At 43.5% G+C, this 23,852-nt stretch overlaps 1 protein-coding gene across 6 annotated transcripts in view; it reads left to right on the top strand.

The window, feature by feature from the left end:
• ADGRF5 (adhesion G protein-coupled receptor F5) overlaps positions 1-23,852 on the top strand; it is a 107,800-nt gene that overhangs the window by 38,412 nt on the left and 45,536 nt on the right. For 5 of the 6 annotated variants that reach the window (XM_061146877.1, XM_061146879.1, XM_061146882.1 and 2 more), the window contains 2 exons: positions 13,734-13,859; positions 21,065-21,119. In XM_061146877.1, coding sequence (XP_061002860.1) covers positions 13,758-13,859; positions 21,065-21,119 — 157 coding nt within the window. In that variant the 5' untranslated portion in view covers positions 13,734-13,757. Of the gene's footprint in view, positions 1-9,900; positions 10,193-13,733; positions 13,860-21,064; positions 21,120-23,852 lie in introns of those variants that run through there. The other variant, XM_061146880.1, reaches the window with a different exon arrangement.

Below are 23,852 nucleotides of genomic sequence, written 5' to 3'. Positions count from 1 at the left end.
CCCACTGGCTTCCATGCAGAGTCACTGGCTCCCTGTTACTTGCAGAGTTTACAGAATCTGATGAAATGTTCTAGGTAAACAGGATGTGTTCTTCTGCTGCCAAATGACTATGGGTGGGAGGGGGTCATCCTTTTATTCAATGTCACTTTAACATGTGTCTCAATTCCCAGAAAAAGAAATACTAGTTATCTTTTGCCTGATCTGCCACTTTCTGGATTGATCTATACAGATGGATAGAAAATAAGTCAGAGTTGGGTTTTTGTTGTTGTTTTTCAGAGCTTTTTTAAAAATCAGAATATGTGCCCCTAGAAAACTTCCCTGCCAACCTTCCTCATAGAGTCCAAATTAGTATCGCTCATCGTTGAAATCTCTGTCTCTAGGTGGGGCCCTCTCAGGCTCAGTTTCCCCCACGTCAGGGGGCTTCAACCCAGAGTAGGTGCTTTAGGAAGGCTTGTTGAGTTAAGTATCTGTGTTCACTATGGGGACGCTAAGAATTCACACGACTCAGCATTTCAACTCACATTGCCTGATTCTGGGGATGATGGTTAAAATAACTGGAATCTTGCCTGTTTCCTAGAAGATAATCACAAAAGTGAAACCTTTAAAGTCACAGCTTAGTAGAAGCATCTATACTGAGAGATGTGCAAAGAGCTGTGGAATTACCAAGACAGAGAATCTTTTCCTTTAATCGGTTTGTACTCATAACAGGAGGCAAAGCACTGGCCCTGGGGATTTTAATAATAACAGGTAATGTTTACTGAGTACTTATTTTGTGCTAGGCACTGTGTTCAGTACTTTACAGAGGTGGTTAAGTCATGTAGTTATTTCAATAATCCCATGCCTCAGGTTCTATTATAATACCTAATTTATAGACAAAAGGACACACAATTTTAACTAAGTTGCCCGAGGCACAGAAAGCTGGCAAGTAGGCAGTCTGACCAGTCCATATGTCTAATAACTACGCTGTCCTACAAAAACCACAATAGAGCTACAGAAAAATACACATGCCAGGGCCAGAGAAGTAGCCAGGAAGGGAAGTGCAGTGTATTCCCAAGAAAGGGTAAGAGTTCAGATTTAGCAACAGAGTTGGCTATTACTGTGTGACTTGGGGTTTGTGATTTAATTTACCCAAGTTTCAGTTTCTTCATCAGTAAAATGGAGATACTGATAGTTGTAACAATGCAGGGCTTTGGGATTAAAATGAGCCTGGCACATGCAGGTACACCGCTTAGTCTAATGCCCGGCATACAGCTGGTGGTGGGGGTTTAGTCACTAAGTCGTGTCTGACTCTTACGACCCCATGGGCTGTAGCCCACCAGGCTCCTCTGTCCATGGGATTTTCCAGGCAAGAATACTGGAGTGGATTGCCATTTCCTACTCCAGGGGATCTGCCCGACCCAGGAATTGAACCCAGGTCTCCTGCATTGCAGGCAGATTCTTTACCGACTGAGCTATGAGGGAAGCCCAACATATAGCTAAAGTTTGATAAATGATAGCAATTACTGTTGCTACTAAGGGAGTATGAAGGACCTGAAATAATGAGTAAATCTCAGAAGGGAGAAATGCGGCATTTCAGGTTGCCAAGAACAGTGTGAGAAGTTAAGAGGTAGCAACCTCTTCAACCAATACTTACTGTTAATATTTATGACACATTTTGTGAAAGAAGGTACAATAAATGCTTGTGAGTAGGTCAGCCAGCCAGTTCTGTCTCCAAGTGTTACAGAAGAAAACTGTATCAGAGCTGGGTGTACATTCAGCTGTGGTAACCATGCTTGCCAGGTGAATTAGCCCAGATTTCCTGAGCATTTGAGAATGTTTAGAGTATCTGACTATGGTATAGTAGCAATATATGACAAATAGTGTCCTAGGCAAATGAATCGGCAAATGGTATTGGATATTGGACAGGGAGGGAAAGAAGAAGGTTCAGGAGATTGCTGCAGTCATTCTGGTGCTAATGATTCTGAGGAGATGATAACATCCACACCAATATGGCGGCCGAGGGAAAGAAAACACAGGCGTTGGAGATATTCACAAGACTGAGCGAATGGCTGAATAGCTCCTTCCATTCCTGCCCTCAAGGCTTGTGACCCAGAACACCTGTGGAGTTGTGAGCTTGGGAACCTGGAGAAAGAAGCCAGCAGTTTGTAAATCTGGAAAGAGATGGGTTAGGAGAGAAGAGACGCATTAGTTCTGGATGAGCTGAATTTAGACCCAGGTGGAAATAGTGCATTTGAGAAGATGTTCCTAATACTTAGAAAAGTGACTAAGATGGAAATAAAGTTTGGGGAATTCTCATATAAATGGATAATTAAAGCTATAGACATGGACAAGCTCCCTAAGAGTGTCAAGAGAGATCAACCAAGGACCCAGGGGAGGTTTGAAAGCCCACACTCAGATGGTGTAGGATGAGGAGGACGGAAACATAGGAGGAGGGAAATGAGAAAAGGCTGAAGTGAAGAGAAACCCCCAAAGTGAAGTGAAGGAGAAAAAGGCACGAAGGAAGAGCAGCTAAGTGTTGTCAGAAACCAACAAGAAACCAGGAAGGATGAGGATTAGTGAAGAATATCACACTTTGGAAAATGCTTTTCATGATGAGATGAGGACAAAAGTCAGACTATCCAGATTAAGAAAATCTTGGAATGGCCATGACTTCCCAGTGTGCTATATTGGGGGGAGGGGATTTTAATCTGTAATATTTAATTAATCTGTAATATTTAATTAATCTGTAAATTTTAATCTGTAATTTTTTTCATTTTAAGTAGCACACACACATCTTTTCTTCAAAAGAGGCAAATGATTATTTTTATTGAAGTATAGTTGACTTACAATGCTGTTAGTTTTTGTTGTAGAGCAAAATGATTCAGTTATACATATATATATTCTTTTTCATATTCTTTTTCATTATGTTATTACAAGTTATTGAATATAGTTCCCTGTCATCCACTATTCTTAAATTCTAACAAAATGCCTAGGGAGGAAAATAGAAGTTTAAGAGAAGTGAGGTCATTGGCCAAGGACCCCATGCCTGATGTCAGGGAGATGGAGGAACTGGGAGGTGGGAAGGGAGAGAATACAAAGATCTAAGGGGGTCCGGCCAATTACTAAAATGTTAGAATAGTTTAAACCACACGGTAAAGAAATAAGTGCTCCCCTGGGGCCGCTGGAGGGTCTGGAGTGTCGCCTCCAGTCTGCCTCCATCACTCGGTCGCTTGTCTTGGGCCCTTGGGCCCTTGGGCCCAGGGCCTCTGTTCTTGCAGTGACCAGAGACTGCTCTGATTGGCCCACTATTGTTGCTACTGGAAGACTCAGTATTACTTCAGATCTTACCTCATAAAGAGTAAGACTACAGAACTGTAAGGCTTGGACCCACGCCCAAGCCCTCGGAGTCTCACAGCCAACCCCAGGGCCACCTTCCATGGCAGCTGAAAAACACCTCAGGCATTGTCTTGCCAGGGCTTAGGAAAACCCCTCCACGTGGTAAATGGAGGTACCAAGATGGTTGAGACAAGAACAGAGTTAGGAGCTTACTGGTTTCATGGAGATGGCAATCTCCTGCTCAAAGGTTTCTTGGAGATGGCAATCTCCTGTTGTAAAATCCTCCAGTGATTTACAACAAGAAGGATGAAAGGTTATCAATGCCGCACACATGTGCAGTGTGTTTTGGAAAACTTGACCCCATTGTGTACAAACAAATGTTCCTCTGTAATCTGATAGGACTGAGTTACCCTGACACAATGCTTCTCCTGAACCTTATTTTAAGGCAAAGGAAAACGAAACAGGAAAAAAAATTTTTTCAAGGCAGTTCTTTTATTGGTATTGTGTTTCGTGTTTGTGTTAAATAAATATTTGGTTTATAGTTCTGCGTATGCAAGGGAGATTCATCTCATTAGATAAGGTCAGCAAAGGCAAGTCATCACCTCTTGCTGTTGAAAACACAGATTTGTGAAGGCGGGCTGTTAGAGAGTCCTTGAGGGTTTTTAATCTGCACTTCTGCACTCCAGGAGGGAGGTTTTGATGCCGTCCTGTCTTTATTGCCGTCCTGAGCAAAGAACAATATGCTCTTTGCTCAGTCACTAATCGTGTCCGACTCTTTGCGACCCCATGGACTATAACCCACCACACTCCTCTGTCTGTGGGATTTTCCAGGCAAGAACATTGGAGTGGGTTGCCATTTTCTTCTCCAGGGGATCTTCCTGACCCAGGGATCAAACTCGTGTCTCCTGCATCTCCTACATCTACAAGTGGATTCTTTACCAACTGAGCCACCTGGGAAGCCCATGTGTGCGTGCTAATTCTCTAATGTGTGCGTGCTTCAGTCATGTCTGACTCTGCGACCCCATTGACTGTAGCCTACCAGGCTCCTATGTCCCTGGGATTCTATAGGCAAGAATACTGAAATGGATTGCCATGCCCTCCTCCAGGGTATCTTTCCAACCCAGGGATTAAACCCAAGTGTCTTGTGTATCCTGCATTGTCAGGCAGGTTTTTTTTTTTTCACTAGCACCACCTGGGAAGTCCATAAAAAATAATAATCTCAGTCAAATGTTCAATGAAAGTCCTGAAATTTGCTCCTACCATCCATCATCTGCATTAAGAGGAATTCTGCTTTGAATTATTCTCTAATAGTAGAATAATATATATGCATATTTATTTTTAGTCTCTCATCTAGTCTCTATTTTGATCAGAAGTACATGACTCAGGCATATATATATGTGTGTGTATATATATATAGGGAACAAAACATAGGAAGATATATTTTTGGCTTCTTTCAATAAATACAATAACCTGCTCAGTTAGTCAGACGCAGGTCAAGATGCACAGCTTGCCTTGTTAGTGTCTTAGCATACAATTCAATTCTTCTTTTATTAAAAAGAAAGCCATGTATATAGCATCACCTTCTGTTCATGATCTGAAACCAGGAAGTAGAGCTATGGGAAGAATTACCGCTCTTTCTCTTCTACTTTTTAATGAGATTTCTTGTGTTTTATGTACCTGACCTCCCATTTATAGCTGAACAAAGCAGAGAATCTCCAACCAGGATGTAGTCATTTTCCTGAGCACTGAAGGGTGGTTAGAACTGAATATGCAGTGATCACGTTGAGGCAAAGGGGCAGGAAAAAAATGGAGATTAAGAAACCAAGTAAATCACAGGATTACTTTTGGTTTTGCCAAACAGTAAAAAGTGGTTTGACCAAATAATTACTCTTATGTCTCAAAGATTAATTTTCATATTTTTACCTCTGCATGAACAATGAAAAATCTCTTGCATTATTTTATTTATTTATTTTACTTATTATTTAATTATCAACAATCCATTTTGCAAACGAGTAAGCCAAGTTTCAGAAAGGCTAAAAAAGAAACTTTCAATTCAGGTTCATATCTGAAGGCAAAGTCCCTGCTTCTCTATTCACTCTTGCCTGTGGGGCTGGTGAGTCAGTGAATAAAACATCAACTGTGAAGGTTTGACCATAGTGTTTTTCTTTTAATGTTTATTTAAGTATCTGCTTGCATTTTCTGCCCCCCTCTATTTTTTCATAGTCTTTTTGTTGCTGTTGTTTTATTTTTATTTATTTATTTATCTTTAGGACATGCTATGTGGCATGTGAAATCTTAGTTTCCCAGCCAATTATCAAACCCCTGTCCCCTGCTTTGGGAGCTCAGAGTCTTAACCACTGGACTGCCAGGGAAGTCCCAGACCATAGTCTTAATTTTAAAAAGCAAAACTACTCCTAGCTCAAGATTTGTCTTGCACTATTTTAAATGATGAAAAAGTTACCAGCTTCAGTCGTGAAAATGTGATAGATGCCTATTAAATATGCCAGATCTGAAAAATAAGAACCAGGTCGTGGAGGGCCTCCAGCATCAGCAAACACCATTGCCTTTGTTCTGGAAGCAGTGGAGAGCTGAACAGAGGTAACAGGTGTGAAGAGTGCTTGCAGAAGGTCAATCTTGTATCTATGAAGATGGTAGGGTAGAGAGGAAAAGAAGGGAAGCCATCACAGTGATGCCTGTGTGGGGCAGTGAAGGCTTAGCTAGCATAGTCAACCAGAGGTGGAGTAGACAAATGCAAGAGATAGCTATGATTAGGCTTAGAAACCTAAGTGAGGCTACAATGGATTTGAAATAACTGTGAGAAATATTAGACTCTTTGAACAGCAATGGGACCATCAGAGTCCACATCTTTCACCTCAATTTTGAAATCACCAAGGGCCATCAACTCCCTGGCTTTGCCAAAAAGAAAATTGAGATGCGGAGAAGTGAGGTGATTTGCCCCAGATCATGAACAAATCACTAGCAAGGTGAGGCTGGAACTCAGTTGCCTGGACTAGGGTTCACACAGAGAAAGCTTTTCATTTATTCTTGTTGATAACCCCCCAAGAAGATCTCTAACCCAAACGGTACCTTTTCCCCAAAGGAATAGATGGCCAAGTTTATAATTTTATCACTACTACGTATCAGCTGTTTGACCTTGGTGAGTTACTCACCTTCTAACCTTCCATTTCCATATTTGAATATGGAATAATTAAGGATAGTTTAGTGATATTATAGGATTAATTGAGAGGGTTAAATGACATAATTCTTGAAGACAGCTTCTGTGCCACTTATAGCATTAGGCCTGAAACAGATGTAATAGCACTATGAATACTGAAATAGCTCTATGCCTGAAACAGATCTAATATCAGTGATCTGTAACCACCATCATCACCATTACCATCATCATCTTTGCTGATAATTATTCTCCACCATTATACGACAAGTGACTTGTCTGACTATAGGACAATATAGTTGTCCTATATTGTCCACTATAGGACAATATTATTATCTAGAATTTTAAAAATCCTTAATTAATTTCTTCCGTCCTAACTCAGCTCCCAGCTGCCTATGAGACACACAGCCCTTGCCAGGTCTTCGTTTTGTCATCTAAAAAAATTAGACGTGTGTGTGTGTGTGTATGTGTGTGTGTGTGTGTGTAGAGGGCAGGCGCTAGTGTTTTAACTAAAGGCAAATTCTTTTTCTTTTTTTCTTAGCAAATCATTTTCTTTAAATTTATTTTTAACTGGAGGATAATTACTTTACAATGTTGTGTTGGTTTCTGCCATACAACAATGTGAATCAGCTGTATGTATACATATATCCCCTCCTTCTTGAGCCCCCCTCTACCAACACCCCACCCCACTCCTCTAGGTCATCACAGAGCACCAGCCTGAGCTCCCTGTGTTATACACACGTCCCACTAGCTATCTATTTCACACATGGTAGTGTATATATGTCAATGCTGCTCTCTCAATTCATCCCACCCCTTCCTTCCCCCACTGTGTCCACAAGTCTCTTCTCTACCTCTGCATAAAGATTAATTCTAATTTGTCTTTCAGTTTTAACTGTGTATGTTTTATGCTGTATCCAGAAACACCAATAATCCATTTTTTTTTAATTTTCATAAAAACATTCACAGAATAAATAATAAATATTGGGTAGCAGACCAGAGGGAGGGCCAGACTCACACTTTTTGGGTGATAAAAAATAAAAAGAGGTATCATTTTTATTGAATTCTGTATTAGTTTTCTCAGGGTGCCATAATAAAGACCTGCAGACAACAGAAATTTATTTTCTCACAATTCTGGAGCTCGGAGGTCAGAAATCAAGGTGTCAGCAGAGTTGGTTTTTTCAGAGGCCTCTCTCCTCGGCTTGGAGATGCTGCCTTCCTCTGGTGTCTTCACGTGGTTCTCCCTCTGTGTGGGTCTGTGTCTTAATCTCCTCCTCTTATAAGATCACTGTTCATCACTTCTCCACCTTTGATCTTGGTCTTATACTAAGATCTTTGATCTTATACTAAAATCAAGTATAGTATCTGTTCTTATAAGGTCACTGGTCATATTGGATAAAGGCCCCACCCATATGACCTCGTTTTAACTTAATGACTTCATCAAAGACCTGGTCTCCAAATAAGGTCACATTCTGAGCTGCTGGGGGCTGGAATTCAACATATTAATTTTGGAGGGCACAACTCAGACCTTAACAAATTCAACCATAACCAGGCTTTTTCGACCTTCATGGGCAAAATTCTCTAATCTCCACAACAATGCTGCAAGGCCAGTACTGTGATCCCCATTACTCACACCAGGAAACGGAACCTCTACGGGGTTAAGTGTCTCACCCACAATTAATAAGTGGTGAAGCTGGAATCAGAACAAGGCCTGTTTTGCATCAAAGCTGGTGTTCTTTCCACTATAGTCTATTACAGGAAAGAGGGAATCACTGGGGCCCTAAAGCCATTACATTCATTTTTTTTCCAAGGCAGAGCAGAAAATAGCTCTGCGTTCCCTTGTTGATGGTGACTGTTCAGGAGAACAGTGTGCTCTCGGGGACGATGGCAGAGCCTCCATCACAGTGGTTGGGCAAGCTACCCTTGGCAACGTCCACGAAGGGCTCAGGGGACAGCTAAACATCACCCTTTGGGATGCTTTGTTCCCTTTAAACAGGGACAAGGCTCTCCACTACGGTCTTCTCCTTTGCCTGACATTCTCTTTTCTTTCCCCCATCACATGTTTAAGCATTGCCAATCCTTCAGGGTCTGGTCAGTGACCCTGGTCACTCCAAAATCCACCCAACTCCCCCAGGCCAACTTTTTCTAGTCATCTTATTACTTCACACTGCAGCTCACTTTCCCCACCAGGCTCATCTGTCCATGGAATTCTCCAAGCAAGAATACTAGAGTGGGTTGCCATTCCCATTCCCAGGGGATCTTCCTGATCCAGGGATTGAAGCCAGGTCTCCTGCATTGCAGGCAGTTTCTTTACTGACTGAGCCACCAGTGAAGCCCTGGAGACAGGCCAAAATGGGGGCGATTCTTACTGTTATTTACTAGCTGGGCAACCTGAATAAGTATGGTAACCTCTCTGAAAGCCTTCATTTTCTCATTCATGAGTTAGGAAGAAACACCTACCTCCTAGACTTATTGTGAGGCAAATTAAGCGAATGAACGTATTAATAATTACACTTAGGGCAGTGTTTGGTACCTAGCAGACATTTAGTAAATAGCATCTTTTAAGCTCACATTTTTCTTTCAGTCTCTGTTTCATGCCTTCCTGATAAAATTGAGAGTTTTTTGAGACAAGAACCACGACTTATTTCACTTCGTGTATGCTTAGCACGATTTTAGGCCTATGGAATGTTCTCTGTTGTGTTGTAACTGTGCACCACATTTGATACTATGGGAGATATATGGCACAACCTCAGATAACAGCCTTGGCTGCTGAATTGCATCAAAAACTGCTGGGTAGATCACTTCTGAGTCCATATGAACCCATTCATTCATCCATCATCGATTGATTGCCTCCTAAATGCATCCCCTCTAAGATTCTATTTCGATGTAGCTTCTTTAGTGGAGAGAGGACTATAGGCTTGTGGTAGGAAGTGCCAGGAGTGTGGCTAGGGCAATGGGATGCTGAGAGCACGGACCTGCAGACCTCAAACCTCCCTCTGCATCAGAAACAGCTGGGGTGGGTACAGTCACCCCTCACTCCTGCCCCCACCAGAAATGCTAATTCAGTTGATCCAGCATGATGTTAAAACAACAAACAAATGAAGAGAGGAAACAAAGACATTCCCCAGGTGCTTATTCTGATGCGCAGCCAGGGATAAGAGCCATTTAAGCAGATGATGCTCAAATACTCCGGGGAGCTTCCTTCCAGGGTGGTGCTACCCAGGGTGATGTTAAGGGGAGGAGTTGTGCTTGGACCCGAGCCAGGAGCAGAGACCTGAACTGGAGGAAGGGGGAGGCACCTGGGCAGAGGGTCATCAAATGTGGGCTTTCTTTTACCTCCTGCCTTCTTTCTCCCCAGGAGGAGCCAAGGAGAGGATTAAGGCTGGGGTCCCCAGGGAAGAGGAGCTGAGGATACCTGAGAGCACAGGAGGGCAGAGCTTAGGAAATCATTTCCAGAGCAAGCCTCACTATTACCCTCTATATACCAAGCTTGGAATCACAACTTAATGATGACATTGGGTCATCAGACCTCACAGATGTGGCCATTTCATGAACAATCTTCTTAACTTGCAAGGTGTACAACCCCCTTGACTTCTCCCCTTCAATCAAAATTGGGCTGCTCAGGGCTGATGAAGGGATTGAGACCAGTTCATTTGAAGCCCTGGTTGTTTAGAAGATTTGGGAGAACAGTTCCCTGATGTATTTCAGGTCAGTTTCACAATGAATGTTCCTGGTGCATAATCCCTCTGAGAGAGAATGTGGTTTAAGACTGCTTCAAGTAATCTAGACCTTTGTCCTCCAAGAGCAGTAATGCTGAGAATCACCGCCACTTCTTCCCGGCATATGATGTCAGGGTGCTTGTTTTCCCTCCCCCTATCTTCTAACTTCACAGACAGGAAAATAGAGTCTGAGGAACCAGGAAGTTGCTCATCCATCACAAGGTTACTGCTGAGCATGAGGTCATATCTCTCAGCTTTTTCTAAGACACAGCAGGCTCATATAGGTTGGTGAGTTTTAGTAGACAGTGTCCAGCACTTATAATTTCAAAGGATAAAGAAATTGGGAATGACATAAGATAATTCTCTTTTTCTGTCTCTGCTTGTCCCTGAGTTTTTTAGTTGTTGTCTGCCATTTACGCTGGAGAAGGAAATACTAACCCACTCCAGTATTCTTGCCTGGAAAATCCCATGGACAGCGGAGCCTGGTGGGCTTTAGTCCATGGTGTCTTGAAGAGTCGGATGTGACTTAAGTGACTGAGCACATTTATTCTAGGAATTTGGAATAAATAGGAACGTCTTGGGGATTTACAAAAAAAGAGGGAATCCTACTCAAGATATGTCACCTTGATAGTGGAATTCTACTCTGGGCTTTTTGTTGTATGGATTGGGAATTTTTTCCCCCATTAGCCAAGTTAAACAGCCTCCACTAGCTTCCTCACTGATAAAAACAGCTGCAGGGTTACTGAGACATTATTGATGTAGGTGAGAAAAGTTCATCCTCAGAACTCCTCCCAAACATAGCAGGAACCCTGAAAGCGGGACTGAGTTTCAGCTGGTATGCTTGTTCATATGAGTCAGGCTCATGCCTTACTGGTTGTCCAATATTTTTAATATTACCTCTCTCTCAAAACAATGGCCTTCTTCCTTCAAGTGGAGGACCTTACCTTTACCCTTATTATGTAACTGATGACTCTATGTGGCTGTTATCTTTTTTTCTGCATCCAGAGAATACCCCCTTCCCCACAGTGTGGTTCTTTCTATAACTGTATTTCTGTTGAATTGTGATTCTGTGGCTACAAAATAGGTCAACAGAGAAAAAGATGTCAATTTAATCAAGAACTATGTCCAAGGAGGGTGGGGGAAGTTGGGGACAACAGAAAGCATTGGCCAGTGGTTATTATACAAAAGGACCAGACATGACCATTGGTGGGGGAGTGTGACCACTTGGTCATTATCATGACCAAGGTAATCCTTGCTAGCTGACAAAGGCCAGTATTACAAAGTGATGAAAAGATGTGCAGTCAACTCAAATCCCTTTAATACCTGAGTCCCTTCCTGGCTCTCAAGTATTAAGGGAGACTCATTAACTATTCAGCTACTAACTTTTCTCTTCTGATTAACTGCTTCAAAATGGAGCCAGTTAGTACAGGCAGAAAGTGGATGCCTAAAAAGATTACATTGCCTCTGAAATACCTGATTCATCCCCCAGACAGTTGTTACTCCCAGGCTAAATCAGCCTACCCCATACCCACCAAAGCCTACTGCTTTTCAACAAAGAATGAGTTGCTCTGTTTTCCCTATGGTAGATGCATCTGGCCTTAAATATCTATTCCTGTAACCTAAATTGCGAAGCATTTTCCAAAAGCCATTGAGTTGCAGAATTTAAAAAATGTATTTCATTGCCAGATCTGCAAATTGGGTCAGTTTTCCAGGGCCTTACGCTTCCTTCTTTCCCACTGGGGAAGAGGAAAAGGAGGCAGCCAACAACTGGTGCTTGAAACACGAGCCTTGCTGGCGTGGGAGTCTTGGCTGTCTCTCTGCATGCCATCCTGGCCAAGTCCTCTGATGCTCCTGGCAATGCCTGGACCAGTGCCTGCCCTTCCTGATGGACCAATGCCTGCCCTCTGGATTCCGCTGTCAGGGTGGTTCCACTGCAGCTGGCATCCCTGAAGCTCTGCATGGCTTTTAATAACATTTGAGCCTCAGAAAAGTCCGTGAGGGAATTAGAGGAGGTCTAAGTATCCCCATTTCATAGACGGATAAACTGGATTCAGAGAAGACAAGTGACTTATTCAAGGATACAACTAGATTAGGTTTTTTTTTTCTATAATTTTGTTTATTTATTTATGGCTCTGCTGGGCTTCACTGCTGTATGGGCTTTTCTCTAGTTGTGGTGAGTGGGGCTACTCTTTAGTTGCAGCGTACTGACTTCTCATTGTGCGGCTTCTCTTGTTGCAGAGCATGGGCTTCGGTAGTTGCAGCTCGTGGGCTCAGTAGTTGTGACTTCCAGGCTCTAGAGCACCAGCTCAATAGTTGTGGCCCACAGGCTTAGTTGCTCTGTGCCATGTGCGATCTTCCTGAACCAGGGATCAAACCCGTGTCTCCTGCACTCGGCAGGTGGATTCTTTACCCCTGAGCCACCAGGGAAGCCCCAGATGCAATTAGTTTGGTTCCTATCTCCTGCCCCTTTGTCAAGGGGAGTTTCACAAAACTATGGATTTTAAAAAGTCACTAAGGAAAGAAAAGTAGTTTGTCCTGGTCCCTAGACCCATAGGATCTGGGATTATTTCATGTGATTCTCTACTTTTCAAATGTAACCGTGATTAATCTGGTCATCTGAAAAACCTTTGTTTTTATTACCAGCGTTGTAAAGAGATAACAATCAAGAGTCAATGTATGATATATTATCTATTAATATTCTATGTTATATACCCTAAAAATCTCTAAAATATACCTTGTATTTTTGTGACCAGTTCCAGAATTTTTCATACTAATAGGCCGTAGCCCATTAACATGGGTCTTTAAGTCAATTTAGGGGCCTTCCTGGTGACTCAGTAGTAAAGAATCCACCTGCAATACAGGAGATGTGAGTTCGATCCCAGGGTCAAGAATATCCCCTGGAGAAGGGAATGGCAACCCATTCCAGTATTCTTGCCTGGGAAATCCCATGGACAGAGAAGCGTGGCGGGCTTTAGACCATGGAGTTGCAGAAGAGTCAGACAGGACTTAGCGATGAAACACACACACAAAAGTCAGTTTAATAGATTGTTGCCAGGCTTAAAAGAAGACATAGGGTAAGAGAATAGAAACAGAATTGAAAACATCATAGTATGTTGCATGTAGCTAAGGAAAGTACTGTTCTCTGAATCCTTTTGTTCATGTGTACTGAACCATAAAGTTAAAAGTATTTCATACTGAGTAGTCTTTCCTCTTTCTCCTTTCTCTTTCCTCTTCTCTCTCCTTCTCTCTGTCTCTAGGAAAGTTACCTAAAGATCTGCTACTTTTGTCCCGTTTGCAGGTACCATTCCCGGTCTTCCCCAGCCACCATCTTTCCTGACATTATCCTTTCATCACCCCAGGGTCTGGAGTGGACACTCTTTTCTACAGTTGATGCCTTTAAGCTCTTTCCTTTCTCCCCTCCACTGAAAATGCCCATTTGCAGGGTGACTTTTGAGACAGCATTTCCTAGTCCTTTTCTAAGTTTGATAAACACACCACTCTGTCTCTAAACCATCTTATTTCCATTTCAGGCAAGGCAACTCAAACTTGAAGACATGAAGTCCCCAAGGAGAACCACTTTGTGCTTCGTGATTATTGCAATTTATTCTTCCCAAGCTACACTGAGTTTGAGTTTAGAGTCTATTGTTTATCATTCGGTGAGTAAATCCATGTCTGCTATATTTCCCTGTCACATTTTTTTCTGATTTCCTGGGAAAATCATTGACGGAAACTGCTTTACACAAATGTTCAGGGCCTTTGAGAACATGTCACAGATGGTGGGAGGGAGTGGTGGACCATAAATGGTATTCATTCGACAATACACCCCGGGTACCACACGTCATACTCTGGAACCAGTGGTGGTGTCAAGGGAACATTCCCCTGGCTTCCCTCCTTAATGAATTTTCCACTTCTAGGGTTGGAGCTTCACCCTATGAAACTGACAACACCATTGATAAAACAGATTTTGAGGACTGAGCAGGACATGTGTCCTCAAAGGAATATGTTTTTGTTTTTTTTTTTTTAACCAGGAGCATCAGACTAAAACATATTTCAAAAGGTGTTAATTTGTGTCATGTTATAATCACAGGTTGATAGAGTTGAAAAGGCCGTGGGTTATCACCCAAGCTTTTGTAAAACGAATTAGCCAGGTTGTTTGGTCCTTGGGAAGTTAATGGGAGCTTAGCTCACACCCTTGTTCCTTGTGGGAATCATTGGGATCTTCTTTCCTTAGGCTACTCCATGCACCAGAGCGGGGCTTATTACTGGTTATGAAATCTCATGGGACAGATGTGAGTCTCTCTGTGTCTCAGCTTTTTCATCTATAAATAATGAAAATAATAGTATTGATTTACTGACTGCTGTGAGAATTAAATTAGTTAATATTAACAAAATGCTTTAGACTAGTGCCTGACAACATGTAAAAAGGCCTTATCTGTTTGCTATTATCATTTCTCTTCTTGTATTTTTTTCTACTGACTTCTTAGAAAGATATTTCAGTGCCACTTCGTTCATTCTGTCACGACTGTTAGAGTTTTTCATCGATAGATTTTAGCATCAGAAAATGTCTCCTCTTTTCCTGTTTGGAGATTTTCAAGTTTAATTCTCTGTCCTCTATTCCAGTTGTCGGTTCTGTTTTTGTGTTTGTGTTTGCTTGATCTTTAGTCTTTATTTTTTGTGTAGCTTTTAGTATATTCCTTTGCTTTACCGGTTCTTTTATAAACAATGAATGTTTGAGATTCTTTTCTTTTAATCTGAGGAGAAGGAAATGGCAACCCACTCTAGTACTCTTGCTTGGAAAATCCCATGGACGGAGGAACCTGGTAGGCTACAGTCCATGAGGTCACAAAGAGTTGGACATGACTGAGCGACTTCATTTTTTTCTTTCTTTTAATCTGACTGTGATTGGAGAGTTTAATTTATTCACATTTGATGTCATTTAAAATTCTTGCTCTTAATTTCAGGATTTTTTTATGGGTTTATGCATGCCCTTCCTCTTTTTAGTTTTTGTATCTTTCTTTGTTTGACTTAGGTCTTGTCTTTTTATTTATTTCTCTCATGATTTGGGAAGTATACTTTGTGTGTCTCCTTCCAAATTGCAATATGCAGGATACAACCCTTGCAATTCTATGCAGCAGCTTTCTCTTGTAAACAGAGGATGGAAACATTACTTTTCCCAGGGATGTGCATGGTCAGCACAGAAGTCTACTTACCCCAAGCATATGGGGAGAAAGTCAGAGACTGACCTGATCTTAGCAATGGGGTCAGTCTTACCTCTGTTCCAGAGATTCCCAGCATTCCCGGCTGCAGCAATGCCCTTCCACTGTGTCAGCTCTACCCTCGTGATCATCCATAACAAAGCTCCTCCATCAGCCTGGTGGACCAGGATATCTTCCTGGATATTCCCACCACCATCCTAAAGGGCCCCACTTTCCCCCTTTAGATCGACCTTCAAGATATAATATTTTCATCCAGTTCAGAGGCTGAACTGGCAACTCTCCATTGGAGAGATGCCCATGAAATTGCCTTAACAGCTTATATGGCCCTAGGCTGCCACTCAGCTCCCACTTCTACTAATGTAATAGTAACATACAGTGATGATCTGTTACAAAAAATTGGCCATTGTCACCATTTTTAAGTGTGCATTTCAGTAGCATTAAATATATTCACATTGTCGCACAATTAATCTGCAAAACCATCTTGCAAAACTGAAAGTCTGTATCCATTAAACAAAACCCCCTCAGCCCCCCACAGGACCCCAGCTCCTAGAACTCACTGTTCTACTTTCCAACTCCACGATTTTGATGACTCTTGAGTACCTCATACCAGTGGAATCATGCAGTATTTGTCTGTGACTGGCTTATTCATTTAGCCTAAAGTCCTAAAAATGTATCTGTTGTATTAATAGTATGCATCAGAATTTCCTTCCTTTCTTAAGTCTGAACAAGGATCCATTGTATGTATATCCTACGTGTTGTTAATCTGTTTATCCATTAACGCACATTTGGGTTCCTCTCACCTCCTAGCTGCTGTGAACAATGCTGCTCTGAACATGGGGGTGCAAATACCGCATGACAGCCTCCTGAAGTGTGATTGATGATGTAGCTTCTCACACTTCAATGTGTGCATGGATCCAGCTGGGAAACTTAAAGTGCAGATTTCAGCTCAGGAAGTCTGAGGGTGGGGCTCTGGGTGTTGCCTTCTGACTAGTTACTCTTGTTCCGGTCCCAGTGATCACACTGGAAGCAGCAAGGCTGCAGATTCTCAACGCTGGGATCAACCCTGAGTCCAAAGCTCGGCTCTAACGCTCACTAACTTCGGAAATTTCATCTCATTTTTTCGTCTCCCTGAACCTGTTTTCTCACATAATATGAGAAATAAATAGTGTCTCATTCTTCAGCTTCTTCAGGATTACATGTTCTCAGATATACATGGCCTAGCATCATGACTGGCACACAGCAAATACATAAGATTTGGTGGTTATTTTTACTATTCTGGTACAAATAAACCAGGAAGAAGATATTTTAACGGGATCCTTGCTGAGACAATTGAGGCAAAGATGCAAAACTGAGTGAGATCTGTAACTACTTATTTTTTGTCATCTGGCTCCCTGTTTTTTTTTTTTTTTCCACTTCTAAAAATGCCATCTCTCATTCCTGACTGTCTGTCTGCTCCCCCTTCAAGCCTCTCCCGACCCTCCCATTACTTGTAAAGTTCAACAAGTGGGGCATTTCCTGGAATCGGTGACCTTGTATCTTCTGACTGAAGCTTGGCAAACAGGAAATCCCTTCTGGACAGAGCTGATCATTGTCCTCCAATACCCATCTGGGTACCTTTCCATGGACAGGCAGAGGCTCTTTTTTTTTTTCTGAAATCGTACTCAGCATTGGGAGACCCTGGCAGGATCTGCGTGCAGCCTCATCATCCCCCAAACTAGGGTGACATGAGACTCAGGAAGGCAAGCCTGTCCCCCGGTGAGCCCAGGCCAGATGGGCAGGTGGGCTGTCAGCACTGCCAGAGATGCATCGCGTTTATCATGTTCCTGGTTTTTCAAAATGTGAGAAACCAAGGCTTGGAATGAATGAATGACTTTTCCAGTTAGAGAGAAGAAAAGGCAGAGGGATCAGTTCTTGGTGTGACTCCAACACCTGCCTTCTTGAAATCCAGGCCCCATGACCTGGCAGTCTAACTCTTGATGCTTAGTCAAATCTGGGTGGCCAAGGGTCTTTGCCCCTACCAGCATCAGCAGTGAACAGCTCAAAGGCTTCAGTGCTTTCCCTCCGTCTTTTCCCAATGATTATTGCTCAGTCACTAAGTCATGTCTGACTTTTTACAATCCCATGGACTGCAGCCTGTCAGGCCTCCCTGTCCCCCACTGTCTCCTGGAGTTTGTCCTTTGAATCGATGATGCTGTCCAACCATCTCATCCACTGCTGCCCTCTTCTTTTGCCTTCAATATTTCCCAGCATCAGGGTCTTTTCCAGTGAGTCAGCTCTTTGGCCAGCAAGTGGCCAAAGTATTAGAGCTTTAGCTTCAGCATCAGTCCTTCCAATGAGTATTCAGGATTGATTTTCTTTAGGATTGACTGGTTTGAGCTCATTGCTGTCCAAGGGACTGTCAAGAGTCTTCTCCAGTACCACAATTCGAAAGCATCAGTTCTTTAGCACTCAGCCTCCTTTATGGTTCAACTCTCACATCTATACATGACTACTGGAAAGACCATAGATTTGACTATACGGACTTTTGTCAGCAAAGTGATATCTTTGCTTTTTAATACACTGTCTAGGTTTGTCATAGCTTTCCTTCCAAAAAGCTAGCAACCCAATGATTACAGGGTTTAAAATAAAAAGTCAGTTATTCTCATGCAAAGCTGTGAATCTTCACTAAACAGTGGAGCCAGTAGACGACAATTATGTGGAAGCAGCGCTTAATATAGGTGTTCCGTGAAAGTTTCAGATAATCACCATGAAGATTCAAGAAGTAGTTAGAGAGCAGAGGTTCTCAAAAACTGGCCTCCTGTCCATGGATGTGCTGATTAAAAAAGCAGTTTTCTTTACCTTATTTGAGACATGCTAAATCTGGTCATGTATGGATGTGAGAGTTGGACTGTGAAGAAAGCTGAGCACCGAAAAACTGATGCTTTTGAACTGTGGTATTGGAGAAGACTCTTGAGAGTCCCTTGGACTGCAAGGAGATCCAACCAGTCCATCCTAAAGGAGATCAGTCCTGGGTGTTCATTGGAAGGACTGATGCTGAAGCTGAAACTCCAATACTTTGGCCACCTCACGCGACGAGTTGACTCATTGTTAAAGACCCTGATGCTGGGAGGGAATGGGGGCAGGAGGAGGAGGGAACGACAGAGGATGAGATGGCTGGATGGCATCACCGACTCGATAGGCATGAGTTTGAGTAATCTCCGGGAGTTGGTGATGGACAGGGAGGCCTGGCGTGCTGCAATTCATGGGGTCGCAAAGAGTCGGACACGACTGAACGACTGAACTGAACTGAACTGACTGAAATCTGATTGGGGGAGGGAAGGGAGAGGAGTCTCATGCTCATGAAGATTAGAAATGCTGTAAAAGAGAGGACTGAAATGTACCTTGATTTTAACCCACAGTTGCCAGTGGCAAGTCATTAATTCTCTAGCGACCCCTGGAAAATGGAGGAAATGAAATCTTGGCCTGCTTCCCAAAGGTGACCTCCGTAGTCACCTTCTCCTGGGCTGAGTCCCCCAGCGGCAAGCCCACAAAGAGTGAACAGAGAAAGCTTCCTGGTGGCTCCCCCTAACTCCCCCGAATCTCAGGGAGGATGGAGGCAGGAAGACAGCCGAAAAGCCTTTCCTTCTGCCCAGGCTCAGCGCCAGAGCAGGCTCCCGGGGAAGTCGGGCAGGAACCAGCCCTATACATTGACTTTGTTATTTCTTGGTCCCTGCACATCTCAGTGGAGCTGAGATAACCTCACAGCAAAGGAAGCAGCCCCTGGGCTTGCACATTCCAATCATCAGTCATCATTTCTCTGTTCACTTCTTCAAGAACAATTGTGAACTCTCAGATCCCTTCACATTTCTGATGGACATTAATACTAGTCGCTGAAAAGAAGGCAGGGGTGGAAGAGGCAATAGAGAAAGAGACAAAGTACTGGTTAGGAGAGACCAGGTCACCGAGAGGAACCCAGTTTCCCCACGCTGTCCCAGGATATCGCCTGGTAAGATGATGCTGTGCCTGTGTGGATAAGTGCAGACTTAGGAGGAAGGACAGCTGGGTTTGAGTCCCGATTCTGCCATTTCAAGGCTGTGTGACCTTAGGCGAGTTATTTGACCCCTCTGCGCCTGTGTTTTCTCATCTGTGAAATGCAGATGATAACAGTATCTACACCTTAGATTGTCATGAGGATTAAATAAATAAGCACAGACCAAGCACTTAACAGTGCCTGGCACCGGGTGTTGGAGATGTCTTAGGAATTATTCCTCTGGATATCGTTACGATGGGAGATACCTAGGAAAAAATGGTAGAGACCACGGAGGGCAAAACAAGCTCTGTCTCAGGTGGTGCTCCCTGGTGTGGGGGCGGGGGTGGGGTTCAAGGTAACACCCTGGAGGGCGGGCCTTATCTGGTTCTTCTACTGAGACTTAAAGGAAGTTTGGGTTGGGAAACTCATCATAGGAAAACTCACTTGGGAGGCAGGGATGAGCTAGGAACGCCATATCAGGTCAAGGTGAGGTTGTAAGCTACAGAGCTGGCAGTGAGCCCAGCAGCAAAGGCAATCAATGTCAGTTCTTAAAGAAGCCACACGGTGACAGTAGATGAGCTTTGTGGAGATGAAGCAAGTGGTTTATGCAGTCGGGGGCAGGGGGTGTTCTGTGTGAGCGGTGCCCCCAGAACAGTGTGATGCCGTGTCCCAGAATAGCACTTACTACGTCACTAAAGCTATTCTGGTGTTCTACATTGATTAATCATTTGCTCCTCACAACAACCTCATGAGGTCAGCTATTTGTATCTGTATGCTACAGGTGAGTACTGAGGCACAGAAAGGTTAAGTAACTTGCCCAAGGTCACACAGCCATTTTATGGCAGAGCTAGGATTTGAATCAATGTCTGCCGAGTACTTAACTCTTAACCATCATACTATATGATATAACTAATATTTATTAAGAGCTTAGTATATTCCACCTTGCAGTTGGCTTAATTCTCATAAGAATTCTATGAGGTCGGCACTATTATTCCATTTTACAGAAAAGAAAGCTGAGGTTCAAAGAGACTAAGTAACTTCCTCAAGGTCGCAGGTGAGTAAAGAGCACAGCTCTGTACCCTAGCAGTCTGGCTCTAGAGCTCGGTCTCAAAGCCCTTGCCCCAAAAAGCAACCATAAAACCATCTAGGAGGAAAAGGGCCAGAGAAGGAGAAAATAATTTCTAAACATGCATAACCTAAACAGTCCCAAGGCTGCAGAAATACTGGGGTGGGGACAGGCTGAGTGAGTGCAAAGGAGAGGTCGTGAGACTCGTCTAAAGTGCCGCCCGAATGACTCAGGATTTAAGCCCCAGTGCAATGGAGAACAGCATAATTTATGTTTCTTGACAGGCCTGAAGCTGCAGGAACTCTGAGAGAATCAGATAGGCTGATTTCTTCCGCTTCTGGATCTAGTGACTGGTCTATAAAAAGTCAATGCCAAGGTCATATCTCAGAGGCCAATCCGTTGCATCTTCCCTACCCTCCCATAGCTGATAGCCCGCCATCCACGGGGCACAAGGTGTTGACCCAGAGTCGGCAGCCCTATGCTCAGCTTGAACATTCCCGGGCCTGTGAGCAGAAAACCATCATGAAAAGACATCGCTAACACTCAGTATTTTCTAAAATGTTCTTTCAGCTTCTCCATGAACATGAACTAATGGAGGAGGATCCAGTAAGACAAAAACGAGCTGGTATGTAAACATTTCCTTGACCATCTTTTCTAGTAAGTCCCATCAAACAGCATGTGTTGTAACTTTTTGAAAAACTGGGATCTACATGATTCAGTCTCCAAGCGCCTCAGGGTTCAATTTCTAGAAGTAACTGCGAAGGCACTCCAGTCTCTGTCAAATGACATTAAAGGGATCTTATCAACACCCTCCATCCAAGTGTCCTCCTTCATCACCACTCCTCGATCCCGAAGATTACCCCATGGCCCTTCCCCCAGCAGCCCTGCACCAACACCAAAAAGCCTGCTTCTCTCCTCTCAACCCAGCAGCCTTGCCTCTTTCTTTTCCCTTTTTCTTTTAATCTTGTCTCCTTTCACTCCTCACTTAGTCTCATGGATCAATTTAACCACTAGACCCAAGTCCTCCTCTGCTTCCTATTCCAATTTTCCCACTAAATTCCAAAGAAGGGGTCTGGGAAACACAGGGATCTGCCTTTTGGAGGGCTGGGGGCAGGTGAGAGCTGTGAACACCTGCATGATGAGCCTCAGAGTCCCCTCCCCGATGTGAGACCTGGGGCAGGTGGGTATGTCTGAAGGCTGCATTTTCCAAGGACTAGATCCTCCCTCCATCACAACAATCTTGTGATAGCATCAACCGGATGTTGTCATTTCCCTGCATAAATCTGATCATCCTCTCACATATCTCTGTATCTGCCAGAGTCACAGAGAGTCACAGAGTCAGCATCCCACCCACCACGCTCCCTTTGCTTGTCTGGGAGATCAATTCAAATGGATTCGTGTCTTGGAAGGTCTTCCATCAATTTCCCCAGACAGGGAGGGGCTGTTTTCCTGGGTCCCCATTATCCATGACACATCCTCATGGCCCAACATTTATCCCAACGCATTGCAATTCTTTCACTTCCTGTTTGCCACTCCCGGGAGGCATGAGCTCCCTTGAACCCTCTTCCTCTCTGTAGCCTGGCCAGCAGCCCAGTGTCTCAACAGACCAGTGAACAAATAAAGAGAAGGTGTGTCTCTGTCATAGCCACTTGTGTGACTCTGTCATAGCCACTTGTGTGAATTCAGAGAATGTGTCCCTTTTCGCCAGGAGTCTGCTGGCTTTGTGGCTAGACCAACCATCTAGAAACTTCTTAACCTGTAGCACTGGGACGAAATGGTTTTCCAGGCATGTTGTGACTTGGTCTGTTCAGTCTTGTGCTATGAAAGAGACATTAGACTGCCAGAGAGAGCAAGCTTGCCCAGAGCGCAGGATAGAGGTATCTGGTAGACCCTTCACTGGGCCATAACCAGATCCGACTGCTACCCAGTGCCTGAAATGAGAATTCGACCACATTGTTAATAAACTATCAAAATGCTCACCAAAGTTTATACCACTGTTCTTCTTTCCTTCCCTTCCCTTCCTTCCCTTTCTTTTCTGTTTTAGTCTGGTTTTACTTCCCTATGGCATTCTCACTCACCCTCCTCCTTGCATTCCCTGAAGTGATCCACAGCAGGGGTCCCCAACCTCCAGGATCTAATGCCTCATGATCTGAGGTGGAGCTGATGTAACAATAATAGAAATAAAGAAAAAAGTGAAAGTGTTAGTTGTTCAGTTGTGTCCAACTCTTTGCAACCCCATGGACTGTAAACACCCAGGTTCCTCTGTCCATGGGATTCTCCAGGCAAGAAGATTGGAGTGGGGTGCCATTCCCTTCTCCAGAGGATCTTCCCAACCCAGGGAGCAAACCCAGGTCTCCCTTTGCAGACAGATTCTTTACCATCTGAGCCATCAGGGAAATCAAGTGCACAATAAATGTAATGTGCTTGAGTCATTCCAAAACCAATCCCCCACCACCCCAGTCCATGGAAAAATTGTCTTTCAAGAAACCAATCCCTCATGCCAAAAAGGGTAGGGACCACTGGTCTACAGCGCAGACTGTGCTTCCTGTGCTTAAAACAAGTATCATCACCTCTACTCCATCCCCGACAACCCCTTGAACTCCCCCGTCCCCATGACAGCAACAGGGCCAACGAGGTCCCCAGTCAAATATTTTGAAAGACTTCTCTTCCTAAAATCAAACCACTTGTGTTAAGTCCCAGCTCCACTCCCTGCCAGCTTCCTTGGGGATGGTTGGTGACCCCACAGCTGGAAAAGTAACATCTTCCTGCACTTCCTGACTATTTGTGACCCTTGGTGACAGCCTGAGAGGTCAGCTGTCAGAGAGGAAACCATTTCCACGTCTAGGAATTTGACATTCCACAGTTTTTCCAGACACGCTTTCATTAAAAACCATCATGGCAATGATAAATCACCATGAAAACATGTTTTCTGTTTTTTCAAATACATGGTCCTGTGTGCTCTTGGATCTCTGGAGTCATTTTGGAAGTGTTAATGACTCAGCTCATCATCTGCAACAGATGGTTTGGCTTTGGTACTTTTACAAATCACTGAAGCAAGAACTGATCATGGAAAGTCCCAGGCACTAGGTCACAGATACCCAGGATGTAAGCTGCAGTTAAGAGCATCACACCCCAGGAAAACTAGGAAAGCGACAGGAGTGTTAAATCCAACAGAGACCACACAGGAATATCTGTGTTCTGGAGCCTTAATACCAAAAAGAGGCAAACACAGGTTCCAAGAGAAAGAATTCTCAAAAAGAATTTTATTTTGAGGCACTGGACCAAATATTTAGAGCTTTAAGATTTGAGATAGAAATCACCTTTCAAGGTAGAATCAAGACTCACATTTCTTCTGAGC

Source organism: Dama dama, chromosome 7 (assembly GCF_033118175.1).
Source record: "Dama dama isolate Ldn47 chromosome 7, ASM3311817v1, whole genome shotgun sequence".
Taxonomy (NCBI): Eukaryota; Metazoa; Chordata; class Mammalia; order Artiodactyla; family Cervidae; genus Dama; species Dama dama.
The sequence above is the reverse complement of the archived record's forward strand: the minus strand, read 5'-3'. Positions and strand labels throughout refer to the sequence as shown.